This window comes from Staurois parvus, unplaced genomic scaffold, assembly GCF_062004578.1.
Source record: "Staurois parvus isolate SC_StPar_1 unplaced genomic scaffold, SC_StPar_1.0 ptg000097l, whole genome shotgun sequence".
In the NCBI taxonomy this organism is placed as follows: Eukaryota; Metazoa; Chordata; class Amphibia; order Anura; family Ranidae; genus Staurois; species Staurois parvus.
The window spans coordinates 4,072,671-4,091,219 of record NW_028317893.1 but is presented as its reverse complement, the minus strand read 5'-3'; the positions used below and the strand labels follow the sequence as shown (position 1 = coordinate 4,091,219).

Below are 18,549 nucleotides of genomic sequence, written 5' to 3'. Positions count from 1 at the left end.
AAGTCAAATGTGAGGACAATAACAAGTTATCTTTAAAGTGAACCTGATCTGTCCTAAAACCTAGAAAATATTATTTTATAAAGCAGACCGCCATTTAACCACTTGTTGACCACGCTATAGCCGAACGTCTAGTTTTGTGAGGGCGTCATATGACGTCCTCCTAGAACAGCGCCCCCAGCAATGTGCACCCACTGTTCTCTGGGGGGAAAAAAAAAGGACGCAGATTTCATTTGGGTTCAGCGTTGCATGACCGCGCAGTTGTCAGTTAAAATAATGCAGCGCCGTACCGCAAAAAAAAACTGGGCTGGTCAGAGAGAGACTGGTTACATGCTACTTAGTTAGTCTGGTTGAAAAGAGTTCAACCAATGATCGATGAGGATAGTAGGAATTACTGCTATTACCCCTTTAGAAATCAATGCCCACACTCCCATCATTGACTGCTGGGGTCCAAGGGCTGCATGTGGCTCTCAGGCCATACACTGGATACCACAAGTCTACATTAACCTCACAAATATCCATGACTCAGTGCGTTACCGTCGAGCTCTCACTAGAAGTCTTGAGGCTTTCCCTAGAAGTTCCACAGCTTGACGTAAACGTTCTTCATTCTAAAATCAAAAAATGAGCAATAAATTTACACAACTCAGACATTGTAAAACTCTGCGGTCATACCTAAAGTGGACCGGTTACTGTCTATTACATAAAACCCTGAACGTAGTACATACTGTATTTCCCCTGTTTGTTTTTATTTCTAATTATTAGTCTAAGGATCTGTTTTGATCTGAGAAGAAAAAAAGTTATTTTAAAGTGAATCCCAGCTGTATCCCCCTACATTAGTTTGTGCAACCACTAATAAGGCCACAATAAAGAGGTCACCCTGTCAAAACTATACGGGCCCTTTCACACCGATCAGTTTTCCTTCCGTTTTTGCCTTACTAAAAGTGAAATAAAAGGCATGACCATTAAATCCTATGGAACTCTTTGCACCAGTCAATCGTGGGTTAGCTGCATTTTTAAAAGTCCTGCATACTGCATTTTGGTGCAGTAAAAAAAACAGCACCAAAAATACACTTCCCCCATTAAAATAAATGGAAAATGCATACAAAAGTGGCAAAAATGCATAAAACAAAAAGCATCAAAATGCACTCCCATTTTTGGTGTCACATGTCCTTTTTTCACATGTGCAAAATGCACTGGAAATACGTCAAAAACACGAGTTTCAGTCGTGTTTTTGCAACGAAGCAGCGTGAAAGCAGGCTTCTCCGAGGAATCCATCATTTGGTTTTGTCATGACCTTGGCTGTTGCATGAAGCTAAAAATTCTAGTCAAGATATCTTGTCAAAAGACAGCCCAAGAGATATAAAAAGCCATTGTGCCAGCAACCAACAATTGAAAAATACAAATGTAGTTATAGAGCATATGTAAATGACACATTTCAGCAAGTAGAGAGCAAATACAACCCCTTTCACATCCCAGAGTGCAATGCTGCATGTCTGAGTGACACATTGGCAGCCTGTGCACTGGTACATAGGGGGTAGGGGCATCCCTATACCTACACACTGCAGACCCTATCTATACAAATTAAAGGTATGACCTGGTAATTCGTTTAGACTATTTCATCTGAGATACGACATGCTGGGGAAGACTAGCAACACACAGGTTCTTTTGTCTAAAGTGGAACATCACTCTGTCAATCAACATGGACTATTTTTATTTCTTATGCTGCTAGAATTAGTAAAAAGATATGCTTCCTATCATATTTACTTGTTTTGAACTTTTTTTTTTTTTTTTTTTTAATTTCTTCAGTTAATTTCCATGCATAGGCAAATGATGTCATATATCCCAACAGTCTTCAGAAGAGCAGGGAGGGTCCTCAGCTCAGCCTATACCCGAGCTAAGGGCAGATGGATTCCAGGAAGTACCTACTACATTAATCATTTGCCCTTACTCAAGATGGCCACTGCCAGGAATGCTAAAGGGGTGTTTTTCAAAATGATTTCTCAGCAAAATAAAGCATGAAGACATGGATGGATGAGGGAGTTTTCTTGGAATAATAAAAATGAATTAAATAGCACTTTGTTTTTCCTTCTTTGTATGTCTAACAAAACATGAGGCAGTAAAAAGAAACACACCTCAAAGACGGATGCAGATTGCTGGTACAAATTAACAGCCTTTTCCAAATTGACGTTCTCTATTAGCCTAAGATACAAAAGAAGAATGGTCATATATCTTTATATAACAGATCAAAAGCAAATCTAAAGCCAAAACATTTTTTACATTTTAGAGTCTTTTTATATATTTTTTCTCAATAAATGTTTTTTTGTGCACAAAGAGTTTGGTACACCAAATATAAAGACACAAGGTTACAGTGTGCAGTCTCACAGTGGAGTATGGCAGTAAAATAGGAAGATCAGCTATCATAATGCCCTAAAGCCCAGCTCTAGGATATCTGCAAACCCCCTCCCTGCCACCTTTACCTATCCACTGACCTGAACCAAAAGAAAAAACTATTCAAATACTTATTGTACTTACCTGAAGCCACGGTCTTGCGACAATCCTTCCCGCTTCTTCTGTTTACTTCCTGAGGTCCTTCTTCAGGTGTCCACATCACTGCCTTCATGATGTGGCCACCTCTTATTGGTAAACGGCAACACTTCCAGCAGCCAGGCCTTTCTCAAAGACTCCAGAATAAAACCACTGAGGCGGTGAGGGGATCAGTGCCCAGGAAGATAAGATGTGTGGAAAATGCCTGGTCCACAGGGCAGGAAGTTATCTGGGCTCATAAAGGAAACTGTGACTTTGATCCATTACACTGCAAGATGATTTAGGAAAAGGTGTCTTGGATCAAGACTGAGGAGTAAGGTAATTCATGCACAATGAACTACTTAAATTCCATTTTTGCCTGGAGTTGGGCTTTAAACATTTTGGAGTAAACTTGACAAATTGGATGCTGAAGTCGGGGAGGATACAATAGGGTCAAGTTGCTGTCTTTGTCTCTCTGGAGACATTTCCATTTATTCCTGTCCAAGGGACACAACAGGAAAAGGAAATCTCTACAAAGTGAGGGGATTCAACTTCTAAGCTGGCCACAGATGGATCCACATTCAGCTGGTTCAGCAAGGACTAGGTAAATTTTGATCCATATGTGGCCGTTCCTGTTCGAGAGGAGATGATCTGATGATCGACTCTTCTCAAACGGGGCAATTGGTAAATTTCCATCTGATCGGCACTGCAGCACTGATCACTATATTCTAAGAGTGGAGTTCCACTGTTAGAATACAATAGCACAGCAGGGAGGATTCCCCCATCCCCCTTGCTTGTGTGGATGGGGCAATCCATTTATATTTTTTTCAATCAGACTGCTGGTTGATTGAAAAAAATGGAGTCTTCTATGAACAGCTTAAGAAAGCTGTCAGCAAAACAGGAGTTCCATTGAAAGATTTTCCTTCACCTTCATCTCAAGTGACAACTAAAATTTGAAATGTGTCCTCACTTACAGTGTTGGTGACAATGTTCCTGAGGACAATTATAGAATGTGAATCTCCCCAATGGGAACACAACAGCAATAAGAAAACAGTTGGGCTTCAGATATATTTTATGCAAGTTGATTTTTTAGATCTGTTAGCTTTTGCTAAGCTGGGGCACAAACTTGCAAGAAATAATATCGGTTTTACTTAAATTCTGCTGTGAGCAACCTAAGAATGATGTGAATGTTTTTATCTTTATATATACTGAAGAGAACTTATCAGTGAAACATATTCACTTACTTGCCAGCTCGCTCTAGCGCCATTGCAGCTGTATCAGGGGTTCCATTCTCCAGAAACATTATGCTAGCTTTCTCTATCAAATGGACGGCTTCTGGAAGCTTCTGCATCTCCTACAAAGTGACATTGCAAAAATAAATACTTTTTATCACCCAGCATTTAGTGAAAAACCTGGAGAGAAATTGTATCCCTCCCCCCATTTCCTCAGCTATGAGTTCTAACACATGCATGTAACTACATACATTTGTTAAAAGTCACTGCTTTATAAAGCTAAGCTAACAAAAAAAGCAAAAATGTAGATTTGGAGAAGCTGTAAATGGTTAATATTTTGAAATTATGTTAAAACATGGTAGCATTATTCAAATAGGCAAACTGACTTGCTCTAAAGCCAAAGTTTTTCCTATGCAATGCCTTCAATGGTATTATCACAGGTTCTATGAGCAAAGCTACAAATGTTCATTTTGCTATTTTGTTCATTTCCTTCTACACCCAAAATATTTTTTTTTTATTCTGGGTGGACCTACCCTTTAAACTGCTAAAAACAATGCCACTCAGTTTTGCATCCAGATCTCAAGAATAAAAGTATGGAGTAAGAAGCAATAGTGGCTTATCTTAAAAAAAAACAAAAACAATAAAAAAAAAAACACAACTAAATTACATACCACAAGAAAAGTGTTAAAAAATGCATGTGAAACTATGAAGGCTTAAGTAGCCAATCACTAGACCTGAACAGTGTCAGGTGGAGCATGGGGGAGGGGTGTGGGCAGTGATGTCATTCACCCAAGTGAGCTTTAACGCCACCTAAGCACATTCAGGATGGACTCCTGCAGTGGGGAAGGAGTGTGGTTTGCCAAGTATACATTGTTAGAATGTGGGCTATCAGGAGACATTACATAACTCATAGAACACCCATAAATTGGGCTTCAGCCTGGGGTGGAGCTAACAGCCAACACAGACAGGCATAAAGACATGGTTTTAGTGCAAAATCACAGGACAGGTCAGAACAGAACCAAGTGCTACATGTGCTTGGTGCCAGGGGATTAAAAAAAAAAATCATCGCCAACTCCCCAACCTTACAAGCAATTTTAAACTTCACATCCAAAACAAAGTTTTTAACAATCATCAAAACTTAATTCACAGTCCTGTGATCGTCCTGCCCACTGGACTAAGCTGTGAAATTGACCCCCCCTATCTATCTTATTTATTCATTTTTTTGCCTTTTTTTTTTGCCTTTTTTTCCCACGAAAATGGAGTTGCCTTTTAAATCTGTTTTTATGAGAAATTCTAGCCTTCCATTCTAAAAAAAAAAAAAATGTAAAGCCTAAACTACAGCCAAAGTTTTCTTACTGGTTTTGGATAAGAGATACATTTTCTGTCAGGTTTTTATTTCCATCATTAGGGAGATTTTCCCTCATTTCCTGTGCTTCTGACATCAAGAAAAGGAATGGAAAGCACAGGCAGAGTGTCAATAAAAACCTGACAGAGGCTCTCTTTCCAATCTACCTAAATCCATAAAATATATTTCAACTGATGTTGAACTTTAAAAGTAGAATTTCAGGCTAAACCTAGTTTTAAAAATGCTCCTTCTTCTCGTCTAACACCTATGCTAACTAACCTGTTTAAGAAAGCGCTCATCAACAGCTGGTAACACTTGGACTGGTGACATCAGCCTTAGGCTCCTATGGCCCATCTGATGTCAGTGTACCCTGGATCATGTGACCAGACTGGAATGGCCAGAGAAGATAGGCAAGTATATGCATCTTTCTTACACGGAGTAGTCAGCATAGGTGTTCGGAGAGGGGGGAAGGAGAATTTAATTAGTCAGGTTTAGCCTGGAATTCTACTTTAATGAAAATATATTTGTCCAGCGCAAGTTAATAAAAGATTTCCTACCTTTAACATCATCCCTGCTTGTTCATAGGCCCTGTTAACAGCAAGCAAACATGTTAAAAATAAAGGTACAATCTCAGTACTCAACATATCGAAGTGCGCTATTCATACCATTATATCCATGCAGCAAACACTACTGAAACAGATGTGTATGTATAAACTGAAAAAAAAACAAAAAAACAACTGATGTATAAAGCACAGCCTGAGGGAGAATTCATAATCTCACAGCTGCAAATCTGGTATCAGCTTACTTTGGTCTTTTTTTGAAAACACAGGTTTTGATATTATCTAAAAAAAACTTGCAACAACAGATAGATATACAGAGACTACTAAAGCTGACTTCTGCTTCTGAAAATTCTTGATCCCAACTTGTTAAGCTGATCCCATGGTTTCATAAACTCATTATCCACTAAGGGCTCATGTACACTGCAGCTGATAAACTCACGTTTAAGAGCTGTTCAGCGTTTTTTCAGCAGCCCCTGAACTCTCCCTAATGTTTTCCTATGTGTCCATGTACACTATGTCGTTTACAGGCAGTTGAGTTTACAGTAGTTTTTTTGAACGCAGAAAACTTGCGTTCAGCAGTAGATTTTATCAGTGTTTCAAATGCCAAACGCTTGTAAATGCGGCTAACCGCGTTTATAAGCGTTTGGAAATTTTTTTTAAATCTTCCATTTCCAGATGCTGTCCAGAACCTTTTTTCATCATGAAAAATGCATGAAAATCATTTTCAAGGTACCCAAATGGACAAAACACTTAACACAGGATGTTCCTATGAAGCTTTTCACACATTGTAATGGCCAATTCACACCTCAGACCTCTCCCACCCTTGGAAACAAAAGATATGTTAATGACCATTCACACATCAAATTCCTCATGAAGACCTCCCACCAGGTGGCCTTAATGGCTCACTCCACAGACAAGTTTCCCACCCTTGGAAACAAAAGAAATGTTAATGAACAACTCACACCTAAGCTAATCTCAACACCTACTGTTCTCTCTGCTTCTACTCTCTGTATTTCTCTGAAACAGTCTGAAATAGTTAATAATTTACCACTTTCCAGTGCATTCTGGGCATTTTGGAGGTTCTCCTGTGCTTATCTTTAAAACACGCTTCTAAACGCAAACACGCATAAACGCAGCTAAAGGCGGTATGCAATCGCGTGAAAACTGATGTTTTTTAACCTGTGTTTACCTGCTGTCAATTTCCAGCATTCAAACGTGAGCTTATCAACTGCAGTGTACAAGAGCCCTATTGAGTCACAGACCTGATTTAGAATTTCTGACTTTACTGGTTGCATGTTCTCTCCAAATCAGTGACCTATAAAGCACTGAAGCCAGAGAACTAGCATTTTCAAGAAGGCAGTCAGCAATGGCAATGCCAATACTTCTTTCAGTAGAGGTTTCCTTTAACACTGGATACAATATTTCATTTTACATTAAAGCAAGGCTGCATGGGGTCACTAAAACACTACCAGACTGTACTGGTAACAAACAGCACTGATTTTGCTTATACCATATACTGCTGGATGTTGCTGTACAGTGGTGTCAATAAGGACTGATATCATGGTAGGAAATGATGCATGCTAATTTAGCCAAAAACGCATAACACATCACACGTGTGAACCAGGGCTAAACATCCATAGTAATGTGATGTGCTCAGAGTCTTAAAAAAAAATTAAGTTTGAATGCAGTCATTTATGCATATAAGTGTGTATATGGAAGTACATAAAATCGTATGTGTGTAATTGCCACAGGATAAAGAAGAATTTTACGAATGCATGCTAATATACGCGCCTGAACATACACTATGTTGTCAAAATTATTGAGACACCCCTGCAAATCATTGGATTCAGGTGTTCCAATCACCTCCATGGCCACAGGTGTATAAAATCAAGCACTTAGGCATGCAGACTGCTTCTACAAACATTTGTGAAAGAATGGGTAGCTCTCAGGAGCTCAGTGAATTCAAGAGTGGTACCGTGATAGATTGGCACCTGTGCAATAAGTCCATCTGTGAAATTTCCTTGCTACTAAATATTCCACGGTCAACTATCAGTGGTATTATAACAAAGTGGAAGCAGCTGGGAAGAGTAACTCAACCAGGAAATAGTAGGCCACAAAAACTGACAGCACACAGTGAACAGAAATCGCCAACTGTCTGGAGAGTCAATAGCTAAAGACCTCCAAACTTCACGTGGCCTTCAGATTAACACAACAGTGCATAAAAGCTTCATGGAATGGGTTTCCATGGCCGAGCAGCTGCATCCAAGCCTTACATCATCAAGTGCAATGCAAAGCGTCAGATGCAGTGGTGTAAAGCATGCCGCCACTGGACTCTAGAGCAGTGGTGACGTGTTCTCTGGAGTGACGAATCATGGTTCTCGGTCTGTCAATCTGATGGACATGTCTGGGTTTGGTGGTTGCCAGTACAATGGTACTTGCCTGACTGCATTGTGCCAAGTGTAAAGTTTGGTGGAGGGGGGACTATGGTGTGGGGGAACTGTTAAGGTGTCAGCATACCAAAACATTTTGGACAATTTCATGCTCCAACTTTGTGAGAACAGTTTTTCCTATTCCAACATGACTGCGCACCAGTGCACAAAGCAAGGTCCATAAAGACATGGATGAGCGAGTATGGGGTGGAGGAACTTGACTGGCCTGCACAGAGTCCTGACTTCAACCCGATAGAACACCTTTGGGATGAATTAGAGCGGAGACTGTGAGCCAGGCCTTCTCGTCTGACATCAGTGCTTGACCTCACAAATGCGCTTTAAGAATGGGCAAACATTCTCATAGACACACTCCTAAACCTTGTGGACAGCCTTCCTAGAAGAGTTAAAACTGTTATAGCTGCAAAGGGTGGGCCAACTCAATATTGAACCCTACGGACTAAGACTGGGATGCCAATAAAGTTCATGTGCGTGAAAGGCAGGTGTCCCAATACTTTTGGCAATATAGTGTATGTATAGACCTGGTCTTTATGGAACCTAAATTGCGATTTTCACTCAAGATCTTTCTGTCAGCGTTTGTTAGCAACATCTTGCCCATAAACATCAGTAGATTATTATGTCTGTGTGCAAGAGGCCAAATAGAGACAGCGAAGTAATACAAACCTGGCAGAGGTCCTAACGCCTTACCACTCAAAAAACAGTACAATTCTAAAAACCTATTAAAAACAAGTCCCTAATGAAAGACAACAGCTTTATACAAAACTGGAGAAATACCTGTTGTCTGTAACAACCTATCCATTTCTATGCAACACATTTAACAAAAATCCATCAACATTTTAACAAAATGTTGGCAATATGGTTGATTCTGGGCTCCATCTCTTTCAGTCAATGTACTGCTGGTATTGTAAGGGGAATATACATCTATAACTCACATTGATACACATTATACTCACTTGGCAGCATGGAAGAGTCTGGATGGAATAATTGATTAAGGCTTTCATAGGCAAATCATAAAATCAAACTATTTTCCTTTACTTAAATCACTGTGGCTTCACCACAAGAAGACTGCACACTTCATTTCTGATAAATAAATCTTAATTAAAAAAAATCAAACTTGTTAACCCTAGTGCAGGACAGACAATGTAAAACTAAGGAATTAACTTATAATTTAAAGTATGTTAGGCCAAAAAAAAAAAAAAGCCAGGAAAGGCTGGGGGGGGGGATTTATAAAGCAGGAATGTGACTTTCACCAAACACTCTCTGGTGGAGAATCACTCCCTGTCATTTAAAACACATGGGCCTGGAGGATTCACCAGCAGAGATTTGCTGCTTTATAAACGGGACCTTTAGACTCTGATGGGGTTTTATTGCCGTCTGTTTTCCCCTGTGCAAATTCACCCTCACAAGTAGTCCTGGTGATCACTTTCACTGGGACAGGAAGTGAAGAGAAATCTCCCTGAGGGAACACAAACAAGCTAAAAAAAAAAATTATATATTATTAATAATAAAATCTTACAGGGGTCTTAACCATTATGCAAACATAAAAAATAAAGAAATAAAACAAAACAAAAAAAAAAAAAAACACATTTTGACTTTGCATACATTTAAGCATTATCAATCATCGATGGATGGCAACGCCACGGTCTGCATGTAACTGCTCATCTGAGCGACTACATGTGATTAGGAGTTCTGACTGTCCCTGAACACAGTCAGATTGTGTCCAGGACCGACGGTTTTGACCACACATGAACTAGATGTAGTTAATCATCCAGTTTGTATGTGGCCATAGTACAGGGCGCTGAAGTGTCCAGGTTCGGAGTTTAGCCTTGTCTGAATGCTGCAGTCTAGCTATCCTCATTTGCCCATCTGAATAAGTCATTTACCACAATTAGAGAATGGTTTTTGTAGTGGATACGTTTCACAAAAGTTTTGGACACTCCACTAAAGACTGGAGACAAACTGTCAAGATATGGGTAGGAGGTCTAGCACTGTAGTGGTGATAAGACAAGGGGGAGTGGGACCGCTGCTCTCACACAACGGCGGTCATTCTATGCAGCCTACAGTCTCATCCTTTGGATTCCAGGCTGCCGCTGTGGAGCACTGAAATGCCTTCAATAAATAGGGCATATCCATTTTTGTATTCTATTTAGTTTTTGCATGTTCACTGTAAAATTCTGGGTTTCTTTTATGCCAGGGAAGCCCAGGTATTGCACAAAGCATACATAGACAGTGATGTCTGTGCACAGCCATACATGGGTTTACACCAGTACTCCTGTAAACCCATGTCTAGTGTATGGATGTATTCCTGTATGTACACAACTCTTGGTATACATCCACGTACACCCACCACTCTCTGCAGTGCCTGTGCTTCCCTGGTACTGAAAGAAATCTCCTATCCTCCCGCATGCAAGTGTTCATAAAGCAGAACTTCACCCAAAAAGGGAAGTTGAGCTTTATGTCCTCCTCCCCACATCCTCTACCACTCTACTACATTTGGCACATCATTTTTTTTTGGAGGGGGGGGGGGGGGAGGGGAAGCAGGTACCTAGTTTTGATAGGTACCCACTCCCACTTCTGCTCAGATTCACTTGGATCCTAGGGGATCCAAGTGGAAGTTCGGCAACCCCCCCCCCCCCTTCCCTGCAGCCTTCTGGGACACATTCACAAAGTGAGAAGCCAGCTGGAGCTTCATGGAGTCACAGCCAGCTTCCCACATGCACATGTCGGTACCATGGACACGAAGACCAGCGAAGAACTGGCCCGGGTGAGGACAGCACTTGGATCCCTAGACAGGCAAATGTCCTTTGATTAAAAGTCAGCAGCTACAGCATTTGTAGCTGCTGACTTTTAATTTTTTCCTTCTAGGGTGAAGATTCTCTTTAACTGTAAAATGCATGGAGATTTTTTTCTTTTTAAAATCAGATTTGTTTTAAATATGCTACTAGATGTGGCATATTTACTGCCTTTTACAAACAGAGGTCCCAAAGAGTACTGTCACTAAAGTGTGGATTGTGGTATCTTCTGATGACCAATAATACACTTATTGCACAATCTGTAATAGTATTTAGGATAACCGAGGTTAAGAACAAAAAGGACAAATATTTTAGACCGCTATTGATAGGTCAGACATGAAGGATACGCTTTATTATTTTCATAAGCTTCAGCCTCCTTCAAAAATGCATCTTTAGCTTGATCATACTGCTTTGCATTCTTAAAAGCAACAGCTGTAAAATAAAAATATATTGGAACTTTAGTCAGAAAATAAATATATTTCATACCAATTAGAACAAACACAGACAGAGATAGATCTATAAGAATACTTAATGGCACCCCCACACATTCGAAAACATTACGCATTTTGGGGTGCGCAAAATCACATGGTGCTGCAGCACCATGTGGTTCTGTGCGACTGGGACTTTAAAAAAAGGGTCGGGACATTTTCCCCATGTTTCCCACACTTACAGTGGCCCATTCCAATGAAGTGTTGAAGTGCTGACCTAGACTAAAGTAACTGCACAAAACAACTCCACATTAACACTTGCGCTTTTTGAACACCCCATTCTAAAAACATATATGTTCAGTAGGTGAAAAACTTTTAGCCCAGGTAAGATGCTTCTGACGTGGTTTGTTGTTCAGGAGCGGCTTGACAAGAGGAATACAACATTTGAAGCCCATGTCCAGGATCCGTCTGTGTGTGGTGGCTCTTGATGCACTGACTCCAGCCTCAGTCCACTCCTTGTGAAAGTCCCCAACACTTTTGAATGGCCTTTTCCTGACAATCCTTTCCAGGCTGCGGTCATCCCTGCTGCTTGTGCACCTTTTTCTTTCACACTTTTCCCTTCCACATAACTTTCTATTAATGTGCTTTGATACAGCACTTTGGGAACATCCAACTTCTTTTGCAATTACCTTTTAGGGCTTTCCCTCCTTATGGAGGGTGTCAATGATGGTTTTCTGCCCAACTGTCAGGTCAGCAGTCCTTCCCATGATTGCGATTCCTACTGAACCAGACTGAGAGACCATTTAAAGGCTCAGGAACCCTTTTGAGGTGTTATGGCTTAATTAGCTGATTAAAATGGGACACTTTGAGCCGAGAATATTGCACCTTTTCACAATATTCTAATTTTCTGAGATTGTGGATTTGAAGTTTTCATGAGCTGTAAGCCATAATCATCACAATTATTACAAATCACGGCTTGAACTATCTTGCTTTGCATGTAATGAGTCTATCTCATATATTAGTTTCACCTTTTAGGTTGCATTACTGAAATAAATGAACTTTTGCATGATATTCTAATTTTTCGAGTTTCATCTGTATATATATTGAAGTGACTGTAAAATAACAAACATGTTAAACTTACCTGCTCTGTGTATTGGTTTTGCACAGAGCAGCCCCGATCATCCTCTTCTCCGGCCCCACCCGCTGGCACTCCTGGCTCCTACTCCCTTCTGAGCGCCCCCACAGAAAGTCGCTTTTTATGGGTACACTCGTGTGGGGTCACTCCTGAGCTGCACTCTTTGTGTCTATTGAGACATACTATGCAGCGCAGCTCAGCTCTAACCCCCCCCCCCCACACTCCCTCTTCTATAAATTTGATTGACGGCAGGAGCCAATTGCTCCCACTGCTATCAATCTGTCCAGTGAGGAGGGAGAGAGATGAGAGAGTCGCTACACTTATGAACAGCGCTAGATCGAGAATGGGCTCAGGTAAATATAAGAGGAAGGTGGGGGGGTGAGGAGGAGGGGAGGGGGGAATCTGAAACACAGAACGTTTTTTACTTTAATGCATTAAAGTAAAAGAAAAAAAAACATTTAGGACCAGTTCACACAACATGCGTTTGAGTTGCTTTTTTTCTAGATACAAAACGCACAAAAAGTTATATGGCTGTCATAGTTCACATCAGGGCTTGCAGTTCCAGTGCATTCCAGTTGCAGAAAAAAAAAGTAGAACATGCTGCATTTTTTCTGCACAGAACTGTATTGGAACGTCATAAAATGCATCAAAAACGCACCGGAACGCATGGCATGTACCTATCAAGCCATCAATCACCTGGTGTCATAACAGATCACTTGCTGCACCATACCAACTGCAGTCAGTTTATTTAGTACATACCTGCCTTGGAATATTCAGAGGCTGCACTGTCATAGTCTGGCTTCCATTTTAGAAAACTGGTTTTTAAGCTAGGAATAAAAATCTGAATCAATCACTGTAAATCAACTGTAATGTACAATAGAACAGGCAAATGTCAGAGAAAGAACACAAAAGAGATGACAATAACATAACAAGAAAGACAACACAAACCTGGAACTCTGATTTATAAATATGGGTGGTAGAGTATGTGACATTCACTGTATATGAGAACACATTACCCTGAAAGTCACTTGCAGTGAATGTCACATTTCTTTCAGTCTCTGTGACACCAAGAATTGGGAAGTAGGACAGTGAAAGCAATAAAAATACTGTCCAATTTTCTATCATTACTCTAATTAAAAGGTGTATCAATAAGTGATTGAGGGATGGACATAACAGCTCTATGTATCTCTATGGGAATGAGGGATGAACAAAACAGCAGTATGTATGGCTATATTAGTGAAGGATGAACATGCCAGCACTAATATATCTATGGGAGTGAGGGATGGACATGACAGCAAAATAGATAGATCTTTATCTATGCAAGTGATCAGTGGACATGACACCACTATGTATCTCTATAGCAGTAGGGGGTGGACATGTCAGCACTATACAGTGCTCAGCATAAATGAGTACACCCCTTTTGAAAAGTAAGATTTTAATCAATATATCAATGAACACAAGAACAATTTCCAAAATTTTGACAGAAACAATTGAGCACTGTCTGTGATACTTTTTTAAATTTGCACTAACATACAAGTTCAGGACAAGCTTTCAGGGTATGTCCAAATAAAAAAAAAAGTATCAAGGACAGTACTCAACTGTTTGTGTCGCAAATGCACTAATAAGGCCACAATCACCTCGAGCAAAATTTTGAAAAGAACGTTTCCCTCATGACATGAAAGTAAGGTTAACAATATAACTTAGATTACAAAATCTTCAGTTTTACTCCTCAAATTAGTTGATGCAAAAATGAATACACCCCACAACATAAACTACTACATCTAGTATTTTGTATGACCTCCATGATTTGTAAGTACAGCACCAAGTCTTCTAGTCTTCCATTGTCTTCTGTGGACGTCCATGCCTTTTTATGTTCCTGAGCTCAGCAGTGCGTTATTATTTCCTCAGAATGTACCAAATTATTGATTTGGCCACTACTAATGTTTCTGCTCTCTGATGGATTTGTTTCATTTTTGAAGCCTTACAATAGCCTGTTTCACTTGCATGGACAGCTCCTTTGAATGCATGATGTAGGTTATCAGCAATAGATTCCAAATGCAAATACCACACTTAGAATCAACTCCAGACCTTTTACCTGCTTAACTGATGAAGAAATAACGAAGGAGTAGCCCACACCTGGCCATGAAACGGCTTTTGATTCAATTATGGTACTTTTGGTCCCTTGAAAAAGGGGGGATGCCTACTCTTAAGAGCTGTAATTCCTAAACCCTTCCTCCAATTTGGATGTACATACCCTCAAATTAAACCTGGGAGTGTGCACTTTCAGCCCATATCCATTATATATAAAACATCAAAACAGCGCAAATATATAATACAAATTAATAAATAAAAAATATATGATGAATATACACTCCAGTGAAAAAATATAATAAAAAAAATATATATAAAAAATAATAAGTCCCACTCCAATTCAATAAACTGAAAAATAAAAATAAATTTATAAAAGTCCTTTTCCAAAGAACCTTTGACCCAAGCTGACACTGTAATAGTGCTCGAATAACACACCGCACTCACCAGATATTGGTGAAAAAAACGCCTTTTTAGGGTTTTTTTGTGATCCTAGACGCAGTCAATAAACCTCCAATCACCGGATATTTTGGATTTCTCCTACGTCAACGCGTTCACCCCTCCTCCAGGGCGGTTTCACAGAAGAGGGGCGAAACGCATTGACGCATTTCTGGCTTCGCCGTCCAATGAACCACGTCACTTCCTGTAAGTGAAACGCACGGCGGCGTGCGGCGTTCCCAGGAGCCATCTTGCTTGTGGGTGATTCTTGCGCTGTCATCTGTTGCTGACCGTGAGATCTCAGAAATACCCTGGTGATGTGGCGTTTTGGCTCCATTTGAAATACAATAAATGCTGATTACACTTTTTAAGAATGTGAGTGGTTTGGTACTTGGAAATTGATTTTGCCTGAGTATTGCAGTATTACACTATATGTTTTTTCTCTGCATCCTTCATAACTTTTCTTGGCGAGTGGTGTCTGTTGATCCTGGAGGTTGGAGGCTAGTTATGTTCCTCTCTGGAGTAGGGAAGATCCAAAATATCCAGTGATTGGAGGCTTATTGACTGAGTCTAGGATCCCAAAAAAACCCTAAAAAGGCATTTTTTTCACCAATATCTGGTGAGTGCGGTGTGTTATTTGAGCACTATTACGGTGTCAGCACGGGTCAAAGGCTCTTTGGAAAAGGACTTTTATGAATTTATTTTTATTTTTCACTTTATTGAATTGGAGTGTGACTAACTATTATTTTTTATATTTGTTTTATTTTTTCACTGGCGTGTATATTCATCATATATTTATTAATTTGTATTATATATTTGCGCTGTTTTGATGTTTTATATATTTTTTTGGTGTTTATACTAAATGAGAAGCAGCATTTAACAATTAACTCACGGTCTTGGCGCTGGCGATTTTTTGTATATAACATATCTATTATATAACTAAAGCTTGAATATGTTTTGGTAAATACCTGAAAAAAAAAAATAAAAGTGTGCCTGTGTCCAAATATATATGGACCTAACTGTACTTGGCCACTGAATCACTTTCACCCTGTTCTTCTTCAGAAATGCAACAGTGGCCTTAGATGTGTGTTCTGGATCATTGTCATGTTGGAAAAACTCAATCTATCGGAAACTGAGCTCATATTTCCTCCCCCACGTGCCTCTTCCCCTTATTTCTGGGTGAGGATCAATAGCACCACTATAAACCCATCCCTGCATGCAAAGCATCCTTTCAGGCAACATCCAATCCCTGTCCAAATCATGCCGCCTCAACCTGTATTTCCAGAATACGCCCCTTTTTAACCAATGATACCACAAAGCTCCTAATTTACTCCCTGGTCATCTCTCACCTCGACTACTGCAACTCCCTCATTGGCTTACCTTTACATAGGCTATCCCCCCTCCAGTCCATCATGAATACTGCTGCCAGGCTCATCCACCTTACCAACCGTTCAGTGTCTGCTACCCCTCTCTGCCAATCCCTCCACTGGCTTCCACTCGCCCAATGAATAAAATTCAAAATACTAACAACTTACAAAGCCATCCACAACTCTACCCCCAGCTACATCATCAACCTGGTCTCAAAATATCAACCGAACCGCTCTCTTCGATCCTCCCAAGACCTTCTGCTCTCTAATTCCCGTGTCACCTCCTATCCTGCTCCTAACTAGTAAACTGCCTTTTATGTCCTCCATCAGCTCATCCACCACACAGCTATTACCTTCTATATCACTCAACCCTTCCTCCTAGACTGTAAGCTCTAACAAGCAGCCCTCTGTTTCCTCTTGTACCAAATTGTGTTGTAACTGTAATGTCTACCTTCATTTTGTAAAGCGCTGAGCAAACTGTTGGCACTATATAAATCCTGTATAATAATTTTTATACTACAGTACTCTGATAAGTAAAGCTTTGCTGATCATCTTGTAGCCTTCACCTTTCTTGTGTAAAGAGATTATTTTCTTTCTCAGGCCTGGCGACATTTCTCTTCCATGTGGTGCCATTGCTGACAGCATGAAATGTGAAGGGATTTCATTGTTAAGTAACGCCCTTTTATAATCAACTGTCTGCTGGACACCTGTTTAACGAATAATTAGACTCACTTGTAGTTGAATTCTTGTTAATTAGGATTTTGTCTAAAATTTAGCTCCATAGACTTTCATTGGGGTGTAATTATGTTTGCAGCATGGTCTTGAATGAATTTGTTAGGAAAAATACTTTGTGTGTGCAAATTAACAAATCCTGTTTGCAATCAATGGCTCGCATTTGTGGGAGTATTCTGTAGTATAGTGTTCCCTAGAAAATGTGGATTCTGAAAGGAAAGTAAAGGTTTTCTGACAAATCTGTTGGGGTGTACTCATTTATGCTGAGTGCTGTGTGTGTGTGTATATATATATATATATATATATATATATATATATATATATATATATGGGATGGACATGACAGCACTATGGATGTGGGGGATGGACATGACAGCATTATGTATCTCTATGGGTGAGGGGGATGGGCATGACTGCACTATGGATGTGGGGGATGGACATGACAGCATTATGTATCTCTATGGGTGAGGGGGATGGACATGACAGCACTATGGATGTGAGGGATGGACATGACAGCACTATGTATCTCTATGGGTGAGGGGGATGGACACGACTGCACTATATCTCTATGGGAGTGGGGGATGGACGTGACAGCGCTATGTACCTCTATGGGAGTGGGGGATGGACGTGACAGCGCTATGTACCTCTATGGGAGTGGGGGATGGACGTGACAGCGCTATGTACCTCTATGGGAGTGGGGGATGGACGTGACAGCGCTATGTACCTCTATGGGAGTGGGGGATGGGCGTGACAGCGCTATGTACCTCTAGGGGAGTGGTGGATGGGCGTGACAGCGCTATGCACCTGTAGGGGAGTGGGGGATGGGCGTGACAGCGCTATGTACCTGTAGGGGAGTGGTGAATGGGCGTGACAGCGCTATGCACCTGTAGGGGAGTGGTGGATGGGCGTGACAGCGCTATGTACCTCTATGGGAGTGGGGGATGGGCGTGACAGCGCTATGTACCTCTAGGGGAGTGGGGGATGGGCGTGACAGCGCTATGTACCTCTAGGGGAGTGGGGGATGGACGTGACAGCGCTATGTACCTCTATGGGAGTGGGGGATGGACGTGACAGCTCTATGTACCTCTAGGGGAGTGGGGGATGGACGTGACAGCTCTATGTACGTCTAGGGGAGTGGGAGATGGACGTGACAGCTCTATGTACCTCTAGGGGAGTGGGGGATGGACATGACAGCGCTATATACCTCTAGAGGAGTGGAGGATGGCAACACTATGTATCTTTAATGGTATGATCCCATGTGGGAATAGCTCCTATGACATCAGTCATCCATTCTCTCTGCATTACCATTTCTCTGCCTTAGCCAGATGCTCCAGAGCTTCATTGATCTTCTGAGCCGCCATGACAGCCCCGGGAATAATATCAAACGTCAGAGAGGAGGCGGGGCCCGGTCTGGGATGGTCATCCTTCATGGAAAGTAACTCCCGCTGAATGGTGAGGAGGGGAT

The 18,549-nt window shown here is 40.8% G+C and overlaps 1 protein-coding gene across 1 annotated transcript in view; it reads right to left on the bottom strand.

Annotated features, from left to right (window-relative positions):
* The window catches only part of NAPG (NSF attachment protein gamma), a 29,857-nt gene extending 11,317 nt beyond the window's left edge, over positions 1-18,540 (bottom strand). The window contains exons 1-8 of the mRNA XM_089671016.1: positions 18,390-18,540; positions 13,219-13,286; positions 11,244-11,328; positions 9,058-9,075; positions 5,655-5,685; positions 3,765-3,874; positions 2,130-2,196; positions 535-605 (exon numbers count right to left, since the gene is read on the bottom strand). Of these exons, the coding sequence (XP_089527142.1) occupies positions 535-605; positions 2,130-2,196; positions 3,765-3,874; positions 5,655-5,685; positions 9,058-9,075; positions 11,244-11,328; positions 13,219-13,286; positions 18,390-18,514 (575 nt within the window). The 5' untranslated portion in view covers positions 18,515-18,540. The remainder of the gene's footprint in view (positions 1-534; positions 606-2,129; positions 2,197-3,764; positions 3,875-5,654; positions 5,686-9,057; positions 9,076-11,243; positions 11,329-13,218; positions 13,287-18,389) is intronic.
* Positions 18,541-18,549: the final 9 nt, after the last annotated feature.